Genomic DNA, 23,591 nt, shown 5'->3' on the forward strand with positions numbered 1-23,591 from the left:
TTTAAATCCTATCCTTGTCAATTACTATGTAGGCTTCAGCAAGTTACTTTATTTTTCTGAGCTTTGTTCTCCTCATGCAAAAAGAAGCACCAAATATTTATCCTCCTTGATCAAACAAGATCATTTCAAGTCCTTAATGAAATAATATGTAAAAGCATTCTATAAGATAAACCTAATTTCTCCAAGATTCCCCTTAATTACGATTTGACTCTATATCTTAAAAGCAAGAAGAACGGGGAGAGGTGAAAATTCAGTGAATTTCCTGTCAATTCAAGTGGAAGTATGATATCTAATGTTTCAAAAGTATCATAGGAATTTTTTTAATTAAAAAAGGGTTTTGATTATAATGCAAATATTTATTATTTGCCTATCATGCACTGAGGTACTGAGAATACAAAGATAAAAATGAAAAAAAAAAAAAAAACCTTTGCCATTGTAACGATTGGAATAACGCCACCTGCTGGATACTAACTGTAGAAGAGTTCTGCCCATGAAGCGAAGGTCTTTGAGGGCAAGACCAGGAGTCTTGTCTTTGGTATCAGGAAGTGACGCGGACTAGTGGGAGGAGGAAGGAAGAGACTGGCGCGGAGTCTCGGGGCTCTTTCCTCTGGACTCTGGCGGAGAAGGGAGCTAGAAATGTGCTCTCCCTTTAATAGATAGGAATCTAGGCCTTTTTCTCTCTCTTTACCAAATTCTTATTCTCCTTAATAAATGCTTAAAAGTCTAACTCTTGCTAAAGCTTATAATTGATTGGCGACCACTCATTAGATATTTTAGACAGATTAGCTAGAATTTTAGTCCTTAACACCATCAAGAATACACAACATCTGTCCCCCTGTAGCAAGAGTGTTGCAAGGCAATTAAAAATGCTTTTAGCTCTATGGTCCATTCAGTTATATTACTTCATCCCAGGCAGAAAGCCCTTCCATTACTCACCTGTTTTGTTCTATCCTTAGGTACTTGCATTATGTCTTTGACCTGGGAAACGGTGCTAACCTCATCAAAGGAAGCTCAAATAAGCCACTGAACGACAACCAGTGGCACAATGTGATGATCTCCAGGGACACTAACAATCTCCACACAGTCAAGATTGATACCAAAATCACGACCCAAAGTACAGCAGGAGCCAGGAATTTAGATCTGAAAAGTAAGTCTACGCAAGTTTGGATCACAGTTTCACTCTCTGCTTAAATAAGAAATCCAGGGTTCTAGGCTTTTGTTGTTGTCGTTGCTCAGATCAGATTGACTATTATCTCATTGACAGCAGGTAATTCATAATGCAACACAAAAACCCGTCTTTCTCTTTTAATGTGGCAAAAATACATGCATTTTTCATCGCAGGTTTGAAAAAAAGTCATCTAGGATTGCTTACATGCATGGTAAAAATTTGAAGAGTTAGAAATAATATATTCTTCTTGATGTTAGATGAAAAAGGATAGTAAGTGTGTGTTGTTTGGTTGTTTTTGTTGTTGTTTGGTTGCTTAAAAATATTCCAAATATTCTTAACAAATTTGTGGTCAGGGTCGCCAGTATATACAAAGTTTCTTCTCAAGCTTGTTAGTGGTTCCTGGTGAAGCTTTCCCAGATATTTACATTCCATCTGTCAGAGGGTAGGAGAGCTTAGCTAATACTCCTGTGTCTTTAAGAATAGATCTTCACCCTTACCGAAGATATGGCTCTTCCAACATCTACCATCTCAAGGGGGGAAAATTTGAGCAGACTTTTCTTTCCAAGTTGATTTCTTTGATCTCAGGAGAGCAAGTCAGAACTTCCCCAGTGGGGAAGGTAACAGTGGGAGAGTACATCAGAAATATATGCTAAGAAATCCAAAGCTCAAAGACAACTTTGAAATCATATTTAAGTTTAGGTAAGCCTTAGCTTTTTAGTAGTATTAAAGAGCATCCCGTTCCCCCTCCCTGAGTCAAAAGATCACCCTGGAGATTTGGGGAACTGTTGAGACAAACCCAAATGGTTCTCTTCCTTTTAAGTTCTGAGAGATGCCTCTTTGAGGCAAGGTAAAAGAAAGAAGAAAGAGAAGCAAATATTCAGCATTTAATTTGAAAACATATTTCCAGAGAACACATCTGCCCAACATGTAAACTGCACTGTTGATGACTGCATACCTTTCACAGAATTAGTTCTGTGACTCTTAAAGGGCATTCTGTTTGTACTCACAAGTCAAAGGGTTTAGCACAAAAAAGTAAAATGCCTGTTAAAAGGGCAGATGCATTTCCCTTTCTTCTTTCCCCCAAGTGCAAAAGGAAGGTATTTTTATCCTCATCAACTTAAAGGAAATGGTGCCTATTGTGTACAGCAGTCGGGTAGCAATTGTGAAATAACAGAGACAGAGAGACACAGAGAGAGACACAGATATAGGAAAAGACACAGAGAGACTGAGACACAGAGACGGAGACAGAGATAGATACAGAAAAAGCAGCAGCAAGCAGGAAAAGGCTTTTATGGAAGTTGCCTATATAAACCCAGGGACTGAAATGACTGAAAAAGAAGCAGTTTATACCCATAACCTGAATCTACAAAGAGAAAAGACAAAAGGGGAAATACACTATAGTAGGAATGATCAGCTCAGTAAACATTTTATCGAGGGCATCATTTATTTAGACCTGGAAAGGCCTCATAGAACCAAAAATTTAGATTTACAAGAGACCATAAGATTCACATAGTTCAATCTCATTTCACAAAAGAGGAAATAGATGCCCCAAAGTGGGGAAGTGACTTGCTAGAGGTCACAGAGATAGTAAGGAATGGAGATCAAGCTTATATCCATTAACACCAATTTTAGCCTTATTTCCACTGTACCTCAATTTGTCCATCAGTGACTGAGAAGTGAGGAGTAAGGGAATATCAGAGAACCCTGTGTAAGAGTTCTTCCATATCCTCAATGGATAAATGGCTTTGGAATTCAATGGAAGTCTTCGGTCTGCTTTTAAAAATAAACAATATTATATTTTATGACTATGAAATTATCTAGGAGCTAAAGAACCAACAGAAACAAAGTAGCACCAGAATAAACACTACACATAATATATCTGTAACTTATGATCCTTCACCCCAAACTCTGGGTTTATAGAGACCAATCCAGATGACTCCTTAAATTCCATCCTTCAACACACAGATTATCTTATTACACCCCCAATAAAATTATATCATAATTTATTATCTCTACCTCCACAGATGTGATAAGATAACTTTTATATCCTCTCACAGGAAATTCAGGAAACAGAAAATACTCAGTAGCTACAATCAATACAATTCTTCTTTTCCAATGAATTACTTCTTCCTTCCATAATTCTTGTCTTCAAGATTTGTACTGAGATGGCAATCTAATATTCCACTGAGTCTCATGTTCACCCCAAAATAATATATAGTCATCCATTTTTTTGACACTACATGAAATATTGTATCTCTCCAGGAAGGGAAATGAACTCGAGGATTCTCAATCTCAAAACTATTCCCCTCAAACCAACCCTGTCCAAATAACTTACAACAGTAGTAGAAAGTAAGGTCCATACCAGTTGTTCTTCCACATTGTAGCTTTTTCTCTAACCAAAGGGAATACGTGAATGGGTCTCTTTCCCCTGTTAAGGCTAAAATTCTAGCTAGTCTGTCTAAAATATCTAATGAGTGGTCGCCAATCAATTACAAGCTTTAGCAAGAGTTAGACTTTTAAGCATTTATTAAGGAGAATAAGAATTTGATAAAGAGAGAAGAAAAGGCCTAGATTCCTATCTATTAAAGGGAGAGCACATTTCTAGCTCCCTTCTCCGCCAGCGTCCTCAGGAAAAAAAGCGTGAGACTGAGTGCCAGTCTCTTCCTTCCTCCTCCCACTAGCTCGCGTCACTTCCTGACTCCTGGTCTTGCCCTCAAAGACCTTCCCTTCATGGGCAGAACTCTTCTACAGTAAGTATCCAGCAGGTGGCGTTATTCCAATCGTTACAGTCCCTCCTGTTGTTCCTCAAGAAACAAAATGTTTCCTTGACGGAACAGTAAAAACAATATAATAACTATTGCTAACTAATAATATGTGAACAACAATATAGAAAAGGAAGAGAGGAAAGTTTTGTCCAGAGGGGCGATTTTTTTTTTTTTGTCCTCATGAACCGACGCTTTGACATTAGTCTTGCAAAGGGACGGCCTCTGCAGAGAATACATGTTACAGATGGTGTATATTATAACAGAAAGAGAAAAAAACAACAAAAACAACAAATCAAAACTGTTCATTTAAAGTCTCTGAAAGTCTTTTCTCAGATGTCCTCTAGGTGTAGTCGTGGAATGGAAGTCTTTTCAGGGGTTGATGTGTGGATGCTGGTAATCAGCCAGGAAAATTTCCTACAAAATTGAGCTTAACACAACTTTAAAATAGCTTTGTCAATAATCAAATCAAACAATGAAAGTTCTCAAAAACATGTCTAAGGGAATTCAGAATCTTAGTTGTTACACATGAAACATATAATAAAACAAAAATTGAAACATTCTTTAAAATTATAATATTACTATAGTTCCCCTTATGGAGGGTAATTGAGAAGACAATTGCTGCAATATTAATTATTAAAAGTAATTTTTATCTTTGTTTCATCACTTTTTGCATCATCTGCCTAATTATCCTCATGCCATTATGAGAAATTTTAAAATCTAATATAATTAGTAACAGATGTCAAGGCCAAATTCAACACTGTTATTTATCATGACACCTGAGATAATTATGGGGGTTACCATAAAAGAACAGAGAAATGATGGGATATGAGCATTCCCACACTTGAGCAATATGTACTGCCCATACAGTATGCCAGGCTTAAAATAGATGGATGGAATATATGTCCATGCCACCGAACATATTGGAGGAAACTGAGTCAGACTTAATCAGATGCATGGGATTGAGATGTCCATGGCATCAGGCATATAGGAGGGAGCATAGAAGCCCGGTGTAGAAGTGAGATGGGTGGGATGAATACTTCCAGCCATCTGTACAATATTGTGGGGAAAAATAAAATAAAATATTAAACCAAGAGAATCCAACCTCAACATTAGTCAAAAGCCGTTCCCTCGGCCATACCTTGACTTCATGCATGTCTCCCCTCATGTGACAGTTCAGTGTCTGCTCTTGCATGTATTCCTCTTGTGATTGGATGGCATCTTGGCCAACTGGCATCTGATAACTCAGAATAAAGGCAATTAATGTCTTAAATGATAAGTTCCCATAATCCAAGTCTCATATGGATTTAAAAATTGAGGATAATAAATGATTGCAAAAAATGTGAATACATCTTGACTCAGAACACAATATATAATTATGCAACAATTTCAAATAATACCCCTTTTTTTTAACTTAGTATACAATTACTTTTTTGAAAAATCAGAACATATTTAAATATAAGTTAAAGCACAACAGAATCTCAAAGAAAACTTTTTTTTTGAAAAAAGAAAACTTTTACAAATGTTCCCCTCTTTTTTTTTTTTTTGGAATATGCTTATCAAAAATAATACTTCTAGAATCAATTTACACTTGCCATGGCAAACAATTTGCCAGGGAAATGCTTTAAAGAGTTTGATCAAATAATCAGTTGAGGAAAAAAAAATAACAAAAACAAACAACTCAGAATGTGGGAGCACAATACTCCTAGAATTAACATTGTATTATGAAATCAAAACCATCTTGCAATTTTTCAAAATTAGATAGATAAACGAATAGAAGAAAATACACATGGAACAATAAAATACAGTGAAATTCAAACTAAGGAAATCTAAATGAATATGAACTTAATATCAATAAGAGTATTATAAAATATAAACTTGATCACATGACTATAAAAAGCTTTTACAAATATTCTCCTTGTTTTAGAAACTAAGTATAAGACACAATCTCAAAAGCATGAAAATCTCTATGAAAATAAACCCATACCATTAATTTCAAAATGTATATATAATAGCACAGAAATCCTATGTAACCTCTGAACTGATACTATTACTCTGAGTGAATTCAGAACACTTTTGATTCCGATATCTAAAATCCCCAATACTCATATCAATACCTTGCTGTTTACTTCTACATTTCTGTAAAATATATATACTTCCATGGCAAAAGAAGCGGAGTCTTGAACTATGGTGATGATTGTCATTCTCATTCAGCTTAAGTTTTTCTTCTTTAACCCCTCTATATTGTCTGTCAGTCTTTTCACCATACAAATGCTTTATAAGATTACTAATTAAAGACAAAAGCAGGTTAGCAAAATTATGAACAAAACGAGTATATCTGGAATTTAAAGGGTTTTCTAAGGTTGTCTCAGAAGCACAGCCAGGCCGGGGAAGGGCTGAGCCTGAAGCTGCAAATATAGTTAGAAAAAGGTGAGCATGCGCATCAGATCTCTGGACTTCCCAGGCAGGGGAAGCTATGGGCTTGGCCATAGGAGGAGTAGAGGGTGGGGTCTGGAGAGGAGGGGAGGGACCAGAGCAATTTGAATCAGACTTGATTTTGAACTCAGGCCTGGATTCCTCTTCCCCCACTTTGCCTCCAGGTGCTAGGGGATTAAAAGCTTCTAGAGGGTGGGTCATTGCCTCCAGGCATGCAAAATTAGAGCAACAATTAGTGTTAGAATTGGGAAAAGCTGCAGGAATCTCTTCAGGTTTCTCTGAAAAAGCATGGTTGGGAGAGGGAGAGATATTTCCTTGTGTGAGTAAGTTGCTGGCTCTTTTAACAAAAATAAAAAGAAAAATAGAAAATCCACAAAAACAAAGCATTAACATGATCTTATCTCCCATTTGTCTGGTTAAACAGACTAAAATCAAAAATAGGGTAATTAGGGAGTTTAAAAGGTCCATTCGAAAAAATTTAAAGGGAAAACACAGCCAGTACGCCAGTACTTAGCAGTTAAAGGGAGAGGGAGGGGAAATTTCTTACCCAACCAGAAGATCAGAAGAAGACTGAGGGTTAGCTTTCCTCTTCGTGGTCAGCCATCTGTTAAGGCTAAAATTCTAGCTAGTCTGTCTAAAATATCTAATGAGTGGTCGCCAATCAATTACAAGCTTTAGCAAGAGTTAGACTTTTAAGCATTTATTAAGGAGAATAAGAATTTGATAAAGAGAGAAGAAAAGGCCTAGATTCCTATCTATTAAAGGGAGAGCACATTTCTAGCTCCCTTCTCCGCCAGCGTCCTCAGGAAAAAAAGCGTGAGACTGAGTGCCAGTCTCTTCCTTCCTCCTCCCACTAGCTCGCGTCACTTCCTGACTCCTGGTCTTGCCCTCAAAGACCTTCCCTTCATGGGCAGAACTCTTCTACAGTAAGTATCCAGCAGGTGGCGTTATTCCAATCGTTACACCCCCAAGAGACAAACACCTGCCTAGATCTACCTTATCTCTTAAGGAGATTAAATTCTGGAACTCTTAAATATGGGTTACTAAAGAAGCAATACCAGGGTGGGCACTGCCATGAAATCCCTTGCTCTCAACAACTACTACTTTACTAAGTGGTTCTTTTCTATCAATGCCATATTGTTGAGAACATGTACAAATGGCAAATGTATTTCCTAATCCTTCTTCAGGGTTGAGCTATAAAATTAAGGGACCAGTAACTCTTAATACTTCACTATTTTTTTTAATTTTTTAATGTATGAGGTATTTTATTTTTTCCGTTACATGTAAAGATAGTTCTCAACTTTTGTTTATACATGCTTTACAATTTCAGATTTTTCTCCCTCCCTCCCCTCCCTCCCCCCTCCCCTAGACAGCAGGTAACCTGATATAGGTTATATCTATATATCTATATATCATATCCATATCCATATAGATAGATATATATACACACACATATATATACACATAATAACATTAATCCTATTTCTGCATTAATCCTGTTACAAGAGAAAGAATCAGAGCATTGATGCAAAACCTCAAAATAGAAAAAAAACAACAGCACCCAAAACAAAAGAAATAATATGGTTCAATCAGCATCTATACTCCACAGTTCTTTTTTTTTTTCTTGGATTTGGAGATCCTCTTCCATCATGAGTTCCCTGGAACTCTTCTGTACCATTGCATTGGTGAGAAGAATATAGTCCATCACAGTAGATCAACACTCAGTGTTGATGATACTGTGTACAATGTTCTTCTGGTTCTGCTCATCTCACTCATCATCAGCTCACGTAAGACCCTCCAGGTTTCTCTGAATTCCTCCTGCTCATCATTTCTTACAGCACAATAGTATTCCATTGTATTCATATACCACAACTTGTCCAGCCATTCCCCAATGGATGGGCACCCCCTCAACTTCCAATTCCTTGCTACCACGTAAAGAGCAGCTATAAATATTTTTGTACATGTGGGTCCCTTTCCCCCTTCCATGATTTCTTTGGGCAAAAGACCTAAAAGTGGGATTGCTGGGTCAAAGGGTATGCACAGCTTTATCGCCCTTTGGGCATAATTCCAAATTGCTCTCCAGAATGGTTGGATCAGCTCACAGCTCCACCAACAATGCATTAGTGTTCCAATTTTCCCACAGCCTCTCCAACATTTATTATCTTCCTTTTTTGTCATTTTAGCCAATCTGATAGGTGTCAGGTGGTACATCAGAGTTGTTTTAATTTGCATCTCTCTAATCATTAGAGATTTAGAGCATTTTTTCATATGGGAATAGATAGCTTTGGTTTCTTCATCAGAAAACTGCCTGTTCATATCCTTTGACCATTTCTCAATTGGGGAATGACTTGGATTCTTATAAATTTGATTTAATTCCCTATATATTTTAGAGATGAGGCCTTTATCAGAAGCACTGGCCTCAAAAATTGTTTCCCAGCTTTCTGCCTCCCTTCCAATTTTGGATGCATTGCTTCTGTTTGTACAAAATTTTTTTAATTTAATATAATCAAAATCATCCATTTTGCATTTTATAATATACTCTATCTCTTGTTTGGTCAAAAACTGTTTTCCTTTCCAAAGATCTGATAGGTATACTATTCCTTTCTCTCCTAATTTACCTATGGTAATACTTCACTATTATCCTAGGTTCTGCCATTCTTTTTGACCAAGAGGTCTGTTTCTGCGACTGAGAAGAAAAAATAATATAGTAGTGCCAAAGTGTAGGCACTCCTTCCTCTAAGGACAAAGTTCTCTATCAAATCTCTGTCAAAAATCAGATTATGGGAGGGAATCTTAATACAAAATATTGGTTCTCCCCTCCCACAAACAGTTTGAACTAACCTATTCATTCCCAAATGATGATATGTAAAAAATGTCCCAAAGAAAGGCTTACATCCAGATACATAGTGAATGCTTCATAAAAAGGTTGTAAGTTGATTGATTGAACTTATAAGCTAGCACACTATGTGCTGACATCTTTTTTATTTGTTTGTTTGTTTTGTTTTGTTTTGTTTTGTTTTTGGTGAGGCAATCGGGGTTAAATGACTTGCCCAGGGTCATACAGCTAGTAAGTGTTAAGTGTCTGAGGTCGGATTTGAACTCAGGTCCTCCTGACTCCAGGGCCAGTGCTCTATCCACTATGCCACCTAGCTGTCCCTGTGCTGACATCTTAAAAGTGAATTGTCATAATGGGTTGATAGAAAGGAATGTAAAATATTGGCTCCCTCTCATGAGCTCCCAGCTTTATAGAATTTACAGTAGGAAGAGGCCTCACAGGCCATCTACTCCAACCAATATCCAATATTTAATCTAGAATCCCTCTCCCCCTTAAACATCCTGTACAAGTGGCCTTACAGCTTTTGCTTGATGACCTCCAGTGAAGGGAAACTTTCCAAGGCAGCCGATTCCACTTTGGGATAGCTCCAGTTTGTTATGAAGTATGTTTTGTGTTTATTTGTTTGTTTTTATTTGTTCACTTTTATTATATCAAGCCTAAACTAGCTTCTTTGCAATTTCTTCTCTTTACTAGTTCTACCCTCTGAAGGTAAGATAGATGGATAGATGAATGGATGGATAGATGGATGGATGGATGGATGGATGGATGGATAGAGGAATAGATCAATCAATTAGTAGAAGTCTAAGCTTTCTTCCATGTGATAGCCTTTCAAAAAAATGAAGATAGTTATCTTGTCTCCCAAGCATTTCTTCTACAATCAAAACATCCTCATTTCTTTCAATTGCTCCCCATATAATATCATTTCGAGATTTTTATTCTCCTGATAGTTATCTTCTATATACTTATCAATGTCCTTCCTAAAACATGTCACAGAAATGAATACACGATACATATGCATGATCTCTGGAGAGAACATGGGGTTTGTCACCTCCTTATTTCTAGATTTTATGCCCTATTTAAAACAGCCTAAGATCACATTAAATTTCTTTTGGCTATCTTAACACAATAATCACCTATAGTGAGTTTGCAGTTCAATAAATCCCTCATATTATTTGAGAACTTCTTAATATTCAAGTTTCTACCATCTTAGGTTTATGAGGCTGATTTTGTGAATCTGCTTGAAATTTTATTTATATTGTCCCTCTTAAATTTCATTTCTATATAATCCTTATTAAATTTTAACTGTTAGAGATTTATTTAGTTCCTTTTTACAGAATTCCTTTATCAACAACAGTAGAATGAAGTTCAGTAATCAGTTATGCAGAATCTGACTAAACTATTAACCATATCAGAGTAGTCAGCTTAGTAGAGTAAAACATTTGTCAAAACTGTAGGTTTGATCCAAAATAAATCACTTGACTTTGGATAAAGAAAAACTATAAACTCATACCCCCATATAACATGAAAAATCTGAGTGTGTTATTGGTTCGAAATGGATCCAAGAAGCAAAGTGTAGATAATTCATCTCAACACATCACCAAAATATGGGGAAAACTATAAGAATTTCATGATGGGAGAGTCAGTAACTTGCATTTCTTTATACTATAGTTACCACATTTTTGTATTAGTATGCATAGTTTTACATATTTCTCTGCTTCATACAAAGCAAACATTACAAAATTAGAATTTAGAAAGATGAATTCCAGTTTAGGAGACTACTGCTACAAGTTTATTCTCTTCATCATAAAAGGTGAATTAATGTGATTATGTTATTCACTTATTGTTCTCACTGATATTTGTGTATGTGTGTGTGGTGTGTAAATCTATGCATGTAAGCATGTAGAGAAATTTTATTTGTATCATATTTGCATGCATACTATATACATATATAAATGTTTGTATATATGTCTATATGTGTGTATGTGTATCTGTGTATGTTTGTATGTGTATTACATATGTGAGTGGTCCTCACAAGAACTCATCTAAAGTAGATCAGGAAGATATTTATGGATGAGAAACTTGGGCTCAGAAAGTTGAAGTAACTTTCAAAATCTCACAGCAAATAAGTGATGGTTTTCAAAGAACACACTCTTTTACTCTAAATTTCAATATTTTTGCATTAAACAGTAATGTTTTGCAACTTTACTAATTTCTATTAGAGTTCAACATGTATGTGTCATATACCACTACTGAATGGTAAACTCCATAAGGAAAGAATCCATGTTTTATCCAAATTATATTTAACTACTTCACAACACTGCTTTTTATATAGTAATGCTTAATAAAAATGTGTTGAATTCTACTTAACTATTCTCTAGGTTAGGTGTTCTTAAACATTCTTTGTCTTATGGAAGATTTTGGCAATCTGGAGAAGCCAGATTTCTTCTTAGAATATTTTTAAATGCATAAAATAAATTATATAGGATTATAAAGGAATCTAATTATAATGACATGCAGATATTAAAAGATTAAAAACAAATTCATGAATTCCAGGTTAAGAACACTGCAACTCTAAGAAAATAATCATTCAAGTAATTTAAAATGAAATTATACTTTCAGCCAAAAAACAGGTCAAAATTGGTTTGTTCCATTCAAAATCACTCACTCATAACAGACTAATTCAACACATTTTTACAAAATATTACTATATAAAAATCACCATGTTATAAAGTAAAATATAATTTGGATAAAGCATGGATTCTTTCTTTTCAGAGTTTACCATTTAGTCATAGTATATGACACATACATGTTGAACTATAACAGAAAATCATACATGATAAGCATAGACTAGAGGTGCAAAATTTTCCTGGAGGTACAAAAAGAGAAAATTCAAAATGTACCAACTGAGTGATAAGGAAAAGCTTCATGAAGGACATTACATTTAAGTTGGGCTTTATAGGATGGGATGGGAAATTCAATTGGAAGAAAAGATTCTAGGCATAGGAAAGACATGAACAAAGGCAAAAAGTTCAGAAAGTCTAGGATGTATAGAGTTTGACAACAGTAGTCTAGTTTGACAACAGTAGTCTACTAAAAACTGGTTCTTAAAGGATGTGGAAAGGGAAATTATAAGATAACACTGGAAAGGCAGGGTGGTGCCAGTGACTGGAAGGCTTTCAATCTTGGGTTAAGAGTTTGTACTTTAATCCATAGTCATTGATGGGTTTTAAGCAGAAGAGTGACATGACCAGATATATACATGAAGAAGATCATCCATCCCTTCCACAGGTATTTACCATAATTGTGTTGCACTCAGCATTCTCTCCACCAAAAGAAGTCACTTTTCTTTGTGTGCCTGTAAACATCATTATACACACACACACACACACACACACACACACACACACACACACACACAACCAGATTTGTTTGGAAGTCTAGATTCCATAATCATTGGGCTAAACTAGTGCAAATGTAAAGAGATAAGAGACGAAATGTCATGTGTGAGAAACATCAAGGATATTAGTGCAGATAGACTAGAGAGTCCTTAGAGAGGAGTAATATAAAAGTAAGACTGGAAATAAAAGAAAAATCCAAGTTGTACAAGGCTTTAAATGCCAAGCAGGAATTTATATTTGATTCTTGAGGTACTCAATGATGTTGGATACTGGATCATCTGTGATGAGTATAAGCATAGGTGGACTAGTGGGGCTTTTGGAAGAGAGAAAAATCTCTGGCACAGTTACTGTGAGGAATGAAGTAGTGAGCTAATATGAGTGTAATTTATTAACTATTTGGCCCAGAAAGATGTTGTACACTTTATATATGGGGTAAAAAGTAATTTTGTGACTATCTCTACTGAAATTCAACAAATTCTCAATAAACATGGAGAAATTCAATGGTGTGAGTTATCAAAGTTTTATGACTGGCAGACCATAAAAACATGAGGAGTAAATAATACTGTAAATTACTCATGAAATCACAAGAGACACTAAACTAGTAAAATCATAAAGAGGGCTAATCTTGGAGCCAAGGATCAGAATAGAAGAAAGTAATGCTAAGTGAAGAAGGTGGATTGAGTGAAGAATAATTCATACACGGGATAGTGTTCATTCAGAAATACAGAGAAGTGGTAATGTTAGATTGCAAAAACCAAAGTATAAGGAGAAGAGGTTATGTTTGGTCAGAGAATTTTTAGTTCAGTCTCTGTTATATTTTATGTTCTATGGTGACATCTCTGGTGCAACATGCTAGTGCAGAAGTGGGAAGATTTCTTATACTCTTTGACATTGAAGAGGTAGAGCTGAAGATAATAACTGAAATGCATGTTAGAAAGAAGGGTCAGTGATATCAATGTTGGCATTCCCAAGGAATATTGCAGCTATAGCATAGAGCAGAAGATTGGGATCTAGGTGCTAAAGTCATTCATAAAAGTTGAGGACATAATCTCAGTATCAGATGGTGTCAAAAGCAAGAATGAGGAGAGAATGGAAGAATCCAATCTTGTGAATTTCAGTATTATTGCAGTTTGCTGACAGGTCACAGATGAATAGGGTTTGAAGTGTTCGGGGAGTATAAGAAGTATATATACTTCTCCTCCTGAGTGTGTAATTTATTTTTGGCCCTCTGTCTTGATGGCAAATAGGAGAATGCAAATGATATTGTCAGGGGAAATTAAGATTTTAGTTAAGGTGAGGAGATAAAAACTTTGTATAGCTAAGTAAATGATTTAAAAGAACTTAATAAAAACATGATTAAGAATGAGTTAATAGAAATCAACCAAAGAGCTACATATTTACTATTTCCCCATATTTAGCAGTGTCTTTATTTTGTATTTTCCCTCCCAGTCCCACACATTGCACATAAACAGGTATTTGACATGTGTCTGAATTATTCATTGGGTAATTTCAAATGGATACATCTGTGGATTCATAATTTCATGGATGTGGACACTTCTGCCCTCCCTCTTCCACACCCTCCCCGCAGTGTAGATCCCTCATGTGTATCTTTTCATCTTGCACAACACATATTTATCAATCCTCCAGGTAAGAGTAGAAAGAATGAAGGTCATATTCTGATTCTTTTACTATCATATGGATTCTAATAGTCATCTGTTATAATTCACTCTGGATATATAGCCAGCACTCCTCTTCTTCAAGACAAGTGTACCTTCCTAATGTGTTGGGGTTTTCATTATGCCACCTTTCAAATACTAATCATTATTAGCAACACACCATACCTGTGATGAACTTCAAAAACACGAAGAAATGCAATATCTTTGCCCTGTCAACACATGAGTTTCATTTTATCTCAGATCTTACCTATTTTCTTTCAAATTCTGGATTAAAATCGAATTTTTTATGGTTTTGAACTGATTCAATGCCAAGTATTTTCCTCATGTTGCTATATCTCAAAAAGACACTAGAGGGCACCAGAACGCCACAAACCATAGCTCCATAAAGTCATGTGGGAGGAAAAAATAAATCTCTGGTTTAGTTGTTCCAGGCAGCCTACACCTCTATTTTCTGTACATTTGAAGTTCCACCATGTTGTCCCTTTTAGAAGAATATATCCTTTCTTGTGGCATTTTTTAAATCATCAGTGTAAGTCTTCAGTTTTGAAACAAAAGACAATGTATTCCATCCTAAGCTTCAACTTCATGATAGAGATGATCAACAATCTGCTATCTAGTCCAATGTATTTTCTTTTTTATAGATATTTATTTAAAGTTTTGAGTTCCAAATTATATGCCTCTCTCATTCCCTCCCTCCTTACTTTCCCCTCTCCCTGAGGTGGTAAGCAATCAAATATAGGTTATATATGTGCAATTATGTAAAACATTACCATATTAGTCATTTTATATAAAAAGACTCAAGTAAAAAAAAAAAGAAAACACAAAATAGCATGCTTCAGTCTGTGTTCAATCAATATCAGTTCTTTCTCTGGAGGTGTATACTATACTTCATCATTAGTCCTAAGGGATTGTCTTGGATCATTGTGTTGCTGAGAGTAGTTAAGTCATTCACAATTGCTCATAGAACAATAATGCTGTCCTGTGCACAATGTTCTCCTGGTTCTGCTCACTGCACTAGTCCAATGTATTTTCATTTAAAAAAAAGGAATAATGACAATGAGGATGAGAAGGCTGATAAGGGGGAGGAGGAAGAGTTATTGCAGGTAAAATTGTCCTAATTGGGTCTTTGCTTATAGAAGAAGCACACTTGGGATGGGAGGGGTGGTCCTTTGTGTCTACCATAATAATCTGTCTCTTTTCAGTTTTATCTTTACCATATGTTTGCATTCTATTGCATCTGGGCAATTTATTTAAATTGCAATATGCAATAGGAGCTGAAAAAGTTTGGCCTCTAAAAATGCTGTATTCCATAGCCCTTCATTCTGCTTCAAAGATTCTACTTTTTTTGATTCTGTCTTCTTCTCCTAGGATGCTGGCTTATTGGGAAGGGCTGCTTGACTACCTATCAAATCACAGTTGTATCCTGAAATTTTTTTTTCCCTGGTCACTAGTTCTAACTTAGCTGGGGAAGAAAAAAAAAGGATGGGAGAAGCATCTTCATATAAGCCAAGTAAAACAGATTGGCTTCAACTACTTTTCAATCCTAAGGTTTCCCAAAAAGCAGTTTTTCAAATGACTATCCTTACACCTTGAAAATAAGGCAGATTCAGAGAGCCAACAACATGTCATGAAATGTTGGGATAGAACGCCCTCCTGTGGCCACTTTGTGCAACAGCAGTCATCAGTAGTCATCCCATTTGGATTTTTAAAAATTAAGCCACAGTACTTCTGTTGTATTTGGGGTTTTTTTCCCCCCTAATTTTCCAGTGGGATGACTACTTATCATTTCTATGATAAGGGTTGTTCAGTCTTTCAATAACAAGCAAACATGCAAAGTAGGTAAATGTGTTCCAACTTCTCCATGTTTCACTTCCAACACCTTAGGCCATTCTCCACTTGCTAACAATCTGATCCTAAGCATCCGTTGTTCTCTCCTGGCCTCTGGATACCCAAACCCCCCTGTTTGGGTGGCCCCCTCTGGTCTACCACTAGTGAGTTTTCTAGGTTACAAGGTTGTATCCATCTTAGTCTTATCCTGCCTCACCCTCACTTCTAGTCAAGAGTCACATTCTTCATTTGGGTCTGCTTTTCACAGAAAGGTGTAAATGCCTTCTTCTTCCTCGAGCCTCCCAAAGTTATTATCTTTTTTAAAAAGAGGATATTTGCTATCCTGAACATATCTCTACCACATACAGTGGGAAAATGAAGTGAAGAATTTTATGAGTGGGAGAAAGAGCTTTGGGCCTCTCATCAAATCATCCATTATTACCTCCATGGGATCTTTCTTGCCATTTCAAATGGATAAATCTGTGGATTCATAATCTCATGGATGTGGACACTTCTGCCCTCCCTCTTCTACACCCCCCAGTGTAGATCCCTTATGTGTATCTTTCCATCCTGCATAACACATATTTATCAATCCTCCAGGTAAGAGTAGAAAGAATGAAAGTCATATTCTGATTCTTTTACTATCACATGGATGCTAATAGCCCTCTGTTATAATTCGCTTTGGATATATGACCAGCATTCCTATTCTTCCAGACAAGTGTACCTTCCCTAGTGTTTTTATGCCACTTTTCAAATACTTGTCATTATTAACAACCCACCATACCTGCTCATTACACACCACTCATCATCAGGAGAATATGGATATTTCAAATATGGGATTTGGCATTAGGGAAAACCACTTGGGATCCTTGAAGTCGCTTCACAGTTTTCCAAAAGTGATCCAGCCTATATCCACTTATTTAGTTCTCTAACCAACCTCTTTTTCCATTGTCTGTCATAGATAAATCTCTTGATAGTTAAACTCAATGTAATGTCCATCCAAAACCATTCTACAATTTGGCAGCATGCATCCTTAAGTTGTTCCCCTCCCCACCTCAGTATGAATTGCCAAATGCTTGGATTTGACTAATTTCAGGACTCAAATTTATAAAGTATTTTTAGTTGCCGATGTGATCTTCACAGCAACCCCATTATACAGAAAGGGCATAAAGGCACTGTGATTCAGCCTGGGTACAAGTTTGGGTTCTGTGCCTTACAAGCCATGTAATCTTGGACAAGTTATTTCATCTCCCTCAGCCTTCACTTCTTTATCTCTAAAATGAGTGGATTTGACAAAGTGATCTCTAAGATCCCTGCTAATTCTAATTTTCTATAACTCAAAAGATATAGATATATAGATATATAAACATATATTCCATTTGAAGATATGTACGAGAAGGCTTCAGACCATGGGAGCACTATTGTCGCAAGCCTTCCTTCTCCTGTGGGCTCAACATGTTTGCTAAAGAAAGGCTATTAGGAACAAGGCAGGGTACTTCCTTCTGCCTTCTCATAGCCAGCTTCCTCAGGTGAGAAGACCTCAGGCCATGGAGGCACAAGAGCTCTGAGCCTTCCATCTCCTGCTCATGCTCAGCATGTCCCCTAAGAAAAGGCTGCTAGGGACTAATCTGGGCATCTTTCATCCCAAATCAACCACTTCCATCTATGCTAGGCATTTTCCACCTCCTGCTGCCAGTTCAGTCTCCCAAATGGTAGGTGGGGAATTTCCAGTGCAAAGAAGAGCCCGACATTTAAATTCAAACCTTCCTTCTCCTGCTACAACTGTATTTGAGGGTAGATGAATTGTGTCTTCCACTCAGTAATAAAGATTGTCACACCTGGTCATAGCCTCAACATCTCAACATTCCACTGTGCCCTGTGGAATGTTCCACAGGAAACAAACTTCCCCTTCATCTTAAATTTATTGTTTTCCCACTCCATCCATTCAATACCTCTTACTGAAACCTAAATTTCCCCGATGATACAACCTCCCTGGTCACCTTTTCCAGCACTGCCTGTGCCTTTACTCAGTCTTCTTGACTTCTCAGTTGAGGTAGGCCAGTTAGAATACTCCTTACCAGGGGCAGCTAGATGGCACAGTGGATAAAGCACTGGCCTTGGATTCAGGAGGACCTGAGTTCAAATCCAGCCTCAGACACTTGACACTTAACTAGCTGTGTGACTCTGGGCAAGTCACTTAACCCTCATTGCCCTGCAAAAACAAAAAACAAAACTAAAAAAAAAAAAAAAAAGAATACTCCTTACCCCACCCTCTTGCCATGTCTAGGTTCTCCCAATTCCTCCATCACTAAGTAACCTCCCTTCCTTTGAGGTACATGCTATTAATATCCATTATCCAATCAAATCCTGCTATCTGTAGTCCACAAATCAAGAAGTTGTTCATTATTATTCCTTCCGCAATGAATTTGATATCTGGTGTAAATTTTTTTCTCTTCTCCCCAATTCCTGTCCTCAGACTAAGGGACTTCAACATGCATGTTGATTCTCACCTAAATACCTTAAATATGAGCTACTCCTATACCTTACCTCAGCCACATGGAAATACGGTCATATCATTTATCTTTCCTTTAACCACACATATACCAACTCCATATTCAAGAATTCTGAAATCTGGGGAAGCTAGATGGTATAGTGGATAAAGCATCAGCCCTGGATTCAGGAGGACCTGAGTTCAAATCCAGCCTCAGAAACTTGATACTTACTAGCTGTGTGAGCCTGGGCAAGTCACTTAACCCTCATAGCCCCCCACCCCCAAAAAAAGAGAGAGAAAAAAAGGAAAAGAAAAAAGAATTATGAAATCCTCTTATATAACCTTGATTTATTGGCTTTACACCCTCTGCCTTACCATATGTAAGAATATTCTTCATCCACACCATGATCTCTAATCCCCTGACCCCTTAATTCTCTCCCAAATTATCTCTTCTGACCTAGCCATTCTATCCTGGTCTCCCCATCTTCACTCTTTGGTGAACCTATTCAACTCTACATCATATTCCTCTCTTGAATCCCTTGCCCCCTTATCATATGACCAGTTATGGCCAGTCAAACCTCAGCCTTGGGTCATTTCCACCATGGATCATCTTTGCAGCTACACATATGCTGTTGAATGAGGGTAGAGAAAATCATGCAATATTGTTACTGGGTCCATTAAAAATTAATGTTGCAAACCTCAAACAGGTCCTCAATTCCCCTAGACAATCTTACTATGCCTCTTTTAACAACTCACTATTCCTCACTGCACAGTGACTCTTCAAAACCTTTTTCATCCCTCGTCAAATCTTTTATCATTCCCCCTTTTGACACTCTCTCAGCTGAGAACCAGGAAAAAATGTAGTCCATTCACTGTGAAGTCCCTTCCCTACCCTCTTCCTCATCTCGCATCACTCAGGTGCCTTCTTACACTTTTTGGCTTGACCCTGTTTTGCATGATGAAGTGGCCTTAATCCTCACCAAAACTAACCCCTCTACTCATTCAGGCAGTTCCATTCCACTTGTCTTCTCCGACAGGCTGCTTCTTTTGTCATCCTCACCCTTTCACTTATTTTAAAGCACTCTCTTTAGTAACTTTCTCTTTGAAAAACCCAGGAATACAGATAGAATGTTAGAGTCCAGCTAAAATACTCCCTCCTTTTAGGAAACCTTCCCTAATTCTCCAACCAAATGAGGTCTGTCTCTCCCCAAAACTCTCATGCTATTCTATTTCATTGCATTTGTGTTTATTTCACCCTGCCATATATATATATATATATATATATATATATATATATATATATATATATATATATTTGTATCTCACCCTTTTACTAAATTGCAGGCTCTTGAGAACTGTCTCATTAATTTTTGTTTCCACAGTGCCTAACATTATGCATTACTTTATAATAGAAGCTTAATAAATATTTGTTGAATGCATGGGGCCCTAGATGATATTTATCCCAACAGCTTCATTTTCCAGATGATAGACATGAGCCCCAGGGGATAGAAATATGTGTCCAAGATAAAAAAAAACCTAACTCTTCCCTGAGCCAGAACTGGAGGTTTTCTGACCCAGATTCCAGCAGTTTTCTTATTATGTCATATTTCTGTCCGTCCCTGAACCAGTTATCTAAGAACTTAGTTTTTACAGCATGACATCAACATACATTTTTACAGCATGACATCATCATGCAAACAGTGGAAATACTAGGGAACTACAGTTTGTTGTTTCTGAATATGATGTTATCACATAGATAAGCAGAGTATCAATATCTACTTACTCTCTAGAAATATTTGCTCTATTTGCCCTTTCCTTCCTTAGTGATCACTCCTGGTTCTATGTAGAAGTTGACCTTTCCCAGAACGCACTTTTTCCCCCTTCCAGTGTTGTCCTTGTTCTTGTCCAAAGGCCAGTCCTTTTGTAGTTATTAGAGACTTCTGGAGAAAGAAGCTGTCTTTCTCTTTTGTCTCCATTATTGCTTCCAGAATAATGGTTCACAATGCTCTTTTTTGTACCAATACCTCTTGTCTTTCAACAACTTTTCATACCCGCTATTCAGTATAAAGTGAAATCACTTCCAAAGATTAGCATATATATCCACATAAAAATAAAATTAAGATAAATTTCAATAGGATAACAAATTTATTTATGAAATATTCCCCAACCCCCCCTTCAGGAATCTTATTATACCTCAGGTTAGACATCCCTTTTCTAGGTCATTGCTCTACTACCATCTCTCAACAGGACACATACTCTCTTCATCTTAATGAATAGAATACTACTTTGTTATTTCAATTAAAATAACAATTTATTTTTTAAATAGTAAACCTTTTTATTAAAAGTTTTGAGTTCAAAGTACTATCCCTCCAGGGGCAGCTAAGTGGTATAGTGGATAGAGCACCAGCCCTAGAGTCATGAGGACCCAAGTTCAAATCTGGCCTCAGACACTTAACACTTACTAGTTGTGTGATTCTGGGCAAGTCACTTAACCCCAATTGCCTCACCCCCAAAAGAATACTATCCCTCCTTACCTCCCCCTCCCTAAGGTAGTAAGCAATCAGATATAGGTTATACATGTGCAATTCCCCTGAAAGATTATACACAGTTTTGCCGGGTAGGTGATTTTTGGTTGTAGTCCCAGTTCCTTTGCCCTCCAGAATATCATATTTCATGACCTCTGGTTCTTTAATGTAGATGCTGGTAGATCTTGTGTTATAGTTACTGTAGCTCCCCTCACTGGTCTGTGATCAGAGACTCATAAGAAGCAGCTAGAACTGAAGACTCCGAGACACTGGAGGCATGGTCTGTTCCTGGCTGGATCTAGACTACATGCTGAGCTCCTATCTCAACCCAATCAGCAGGTGATCCCAGTTGCCATCTTTGGTTGGAAAATAGTCTCACTTTGCTCTTATGTGAGGTAGGCTGCTCTGGGGCAGGTTATGACATTATTTGGGAGTGAGTGGGCAGGTTTATTGGGAGCTTGTGGGAGTCACAGCCTCTCCTCTGCCATCTTAGATCCTCCTTGTCTTTTTAGGTCTTTCTGAAATTATCCTGCTTGTCATTTCTTACAGTACAATAATATTCCATTAAAATCATATACCACAGCTTATTCAGCCAATTCCCAATTGATAGATGTTCCTTTGATTTCCAATTCTTAGCCACCACAAAAAGACCTGCTATAAATATTTTTGTACAAATAGGTCCTTTTTCTCTTTTTCAAGATATCTTTGGGATAGAAACCTAATAGTGGTACTAATGTATCAAAGGGTATGCACAGTTTTATAGCCATTTGGGCATAGTTACAAATTGCTCTCCAGAATGGTTGAATCTGTTCACAACTCCACCAACAACTACTTTTTGTGCCTATTTAATCTACTCATTCTACTCATTCATTCAAACTTCCAAATTTGATTCAAAGAATATCAGTCCTGGTTTCATTTGCTTCTTTCCCTTTTGTATCTTATGATCACCTCCACCACTAGGACTCTTAATGATAACAACAATAATAATAATACCTAGCATTTATATAATGCTTTAAGGTATGCAAAGTGCTTTAAAAATATATTGTTCATTTATTTCTCACAACAGCCAAGAGACATAGGTGATATCATCTCCATTTAACAAATGATGAAATTGAAACAGGCACTTGTTAAGTGACTTGCCCAGAATTACATATCTAGTAAGAGGCTAAAGTCATTTTGTACCCAGTCTTCCTGCTTCCAGGCCCAATGTCTTATGCATTGTGCCACCTAGCTATAGTAGTTCTTTCCCCTTTCACCTACCCACCATGTCAATTCCTAACTTTGAGCAACTCCCATTCACTTCTTTTCAACAGACATTTGTTAAGGACCTACTATGTTCAAAACACATGTGAAAGGAAATATGGTGAAGCTGCAAAAGGAATAAGCCTGGATGGAGTAGGAAAAGTCCCGAGCTCAAATCCTGACTCCGACATGTACTAGCTGTGGAATCATGGGCAAGTTTTCTAATTTCCCAGAGACCCCAAGAAACTCCCTAAAACCAAATTATAGATGGGTTGTTATTGTACATTTAAAAAAAATTTTTTTTTGCAGGACAATGGGGGTTAAGTGACTTGCCCAGGGTCACACAGCTAGTAAGTGTCAAGTGTGTGAGTCCAGATTTGAACTCAGGTTCTCCTGAATCCAGGGCCAGTGCTCTATCTACTGCACCACCCAGCTGCCCCCTGTTATTGTACAATAAAAGAGTGAGTTTCTAACCTCTCCCTAAGTGAGGTAACTCTACCAATGAAATCTCAACCCTAAATTAAAAAAAAAAGTGTTCATGCCAACATTAGGGCTTAAAAACAATAGTCTGTTATCTCAAGGAACTTTTATTCCACTTAGAGTACAAGAAATACATAGAAAAGTGAGCATAATATGATAATTTGAGTAGGGAATAAGAAAGCTAGTGCTAACACTTTGAGAGGTAATTCAGAGAAGACCTCATTTCCTAAGTAGAAAGAGCTAAGTATACAACAAATCTAAGGATAATAAGGGGCAAAGGTGAAGAGATAATATATTCTAAGCATAGGTACAGACACAAAATCAGGAATGAAGTTCTGGGAGTCCAGTTTGCCTAGAAGATAAAATATGTTTTATTTTGCTTTAGGGGCTTTGGGGGTAGGGGTTGTTTATTTGCTTTCATAACGACAAATAAGTAACCAGATTTTAGAATCTCGGATCAGGAAGGAATTTCTAATCCAACCAATAGATCCCCTCCACAATATAGCCACCAGTAATCATCCAGAGTTTCTTGAAGCTCTTTAGTGAAGAGAACACACTATCTTCCATTTGATTTTTGAAAATCTACCATTTTAAGTCCAGAAAAACTTGAGCCTGATTATGTATGATTTGAAATGTCAGTCTCAGGAGTTTGTATTTTATCCTAGAGGAAACTGGGAAGCATAAAAGCTTTTTGAGTAGGAGAGTATTATGGTCAGACTTTGAAGATTTATTTTGGGAGCTGTGTTGAAG

At 36.9% G+C, this 23,591-nt stretch overlaps 1 protein-coding gene across 26 annotated transcripts in view; it reads left to right on the forward strand.

Moving 5' to 3' along the window:
- Positions 1 to 23,591, forward strand: part of NRXN1 (neurexin 1) — a 1,484,103-nt gene that overhangs the window by 719,625 nt on the left and 740,887 nt on the right. For all 26 annotated transcript variants that reach the window (XM_043990256.1, XM_043990261.1, XM_043990257.1 and 23 more), the window contains one exon: positions 957 to 1,147. In XM_043990256.1, the coding sequence (XP_043846191.1) occupies positions 957 to 1,147 (191 nt within the window). The remainder of the gene's footprint in view (positions 1 to 956; positions 1,148 to 23,591) is intronic.

The sequence above is a fragment of the Dromiciops gliroides genome, chromosome 2 (assembly GCF_019393635.1).
Source record: "Dromiciops gliroides isolate mDroGli1 chromosome 2, mDroGli1.pri, whole genome shotgun sequence".
Taxonomy (NCBI): domain Eukaryota; kingdom Metazoa; phylum Chordata; class Mammalia; order Microbiotheria; family Microbiotheriidae; genus Dromiciops; species Dromiciops gliroides.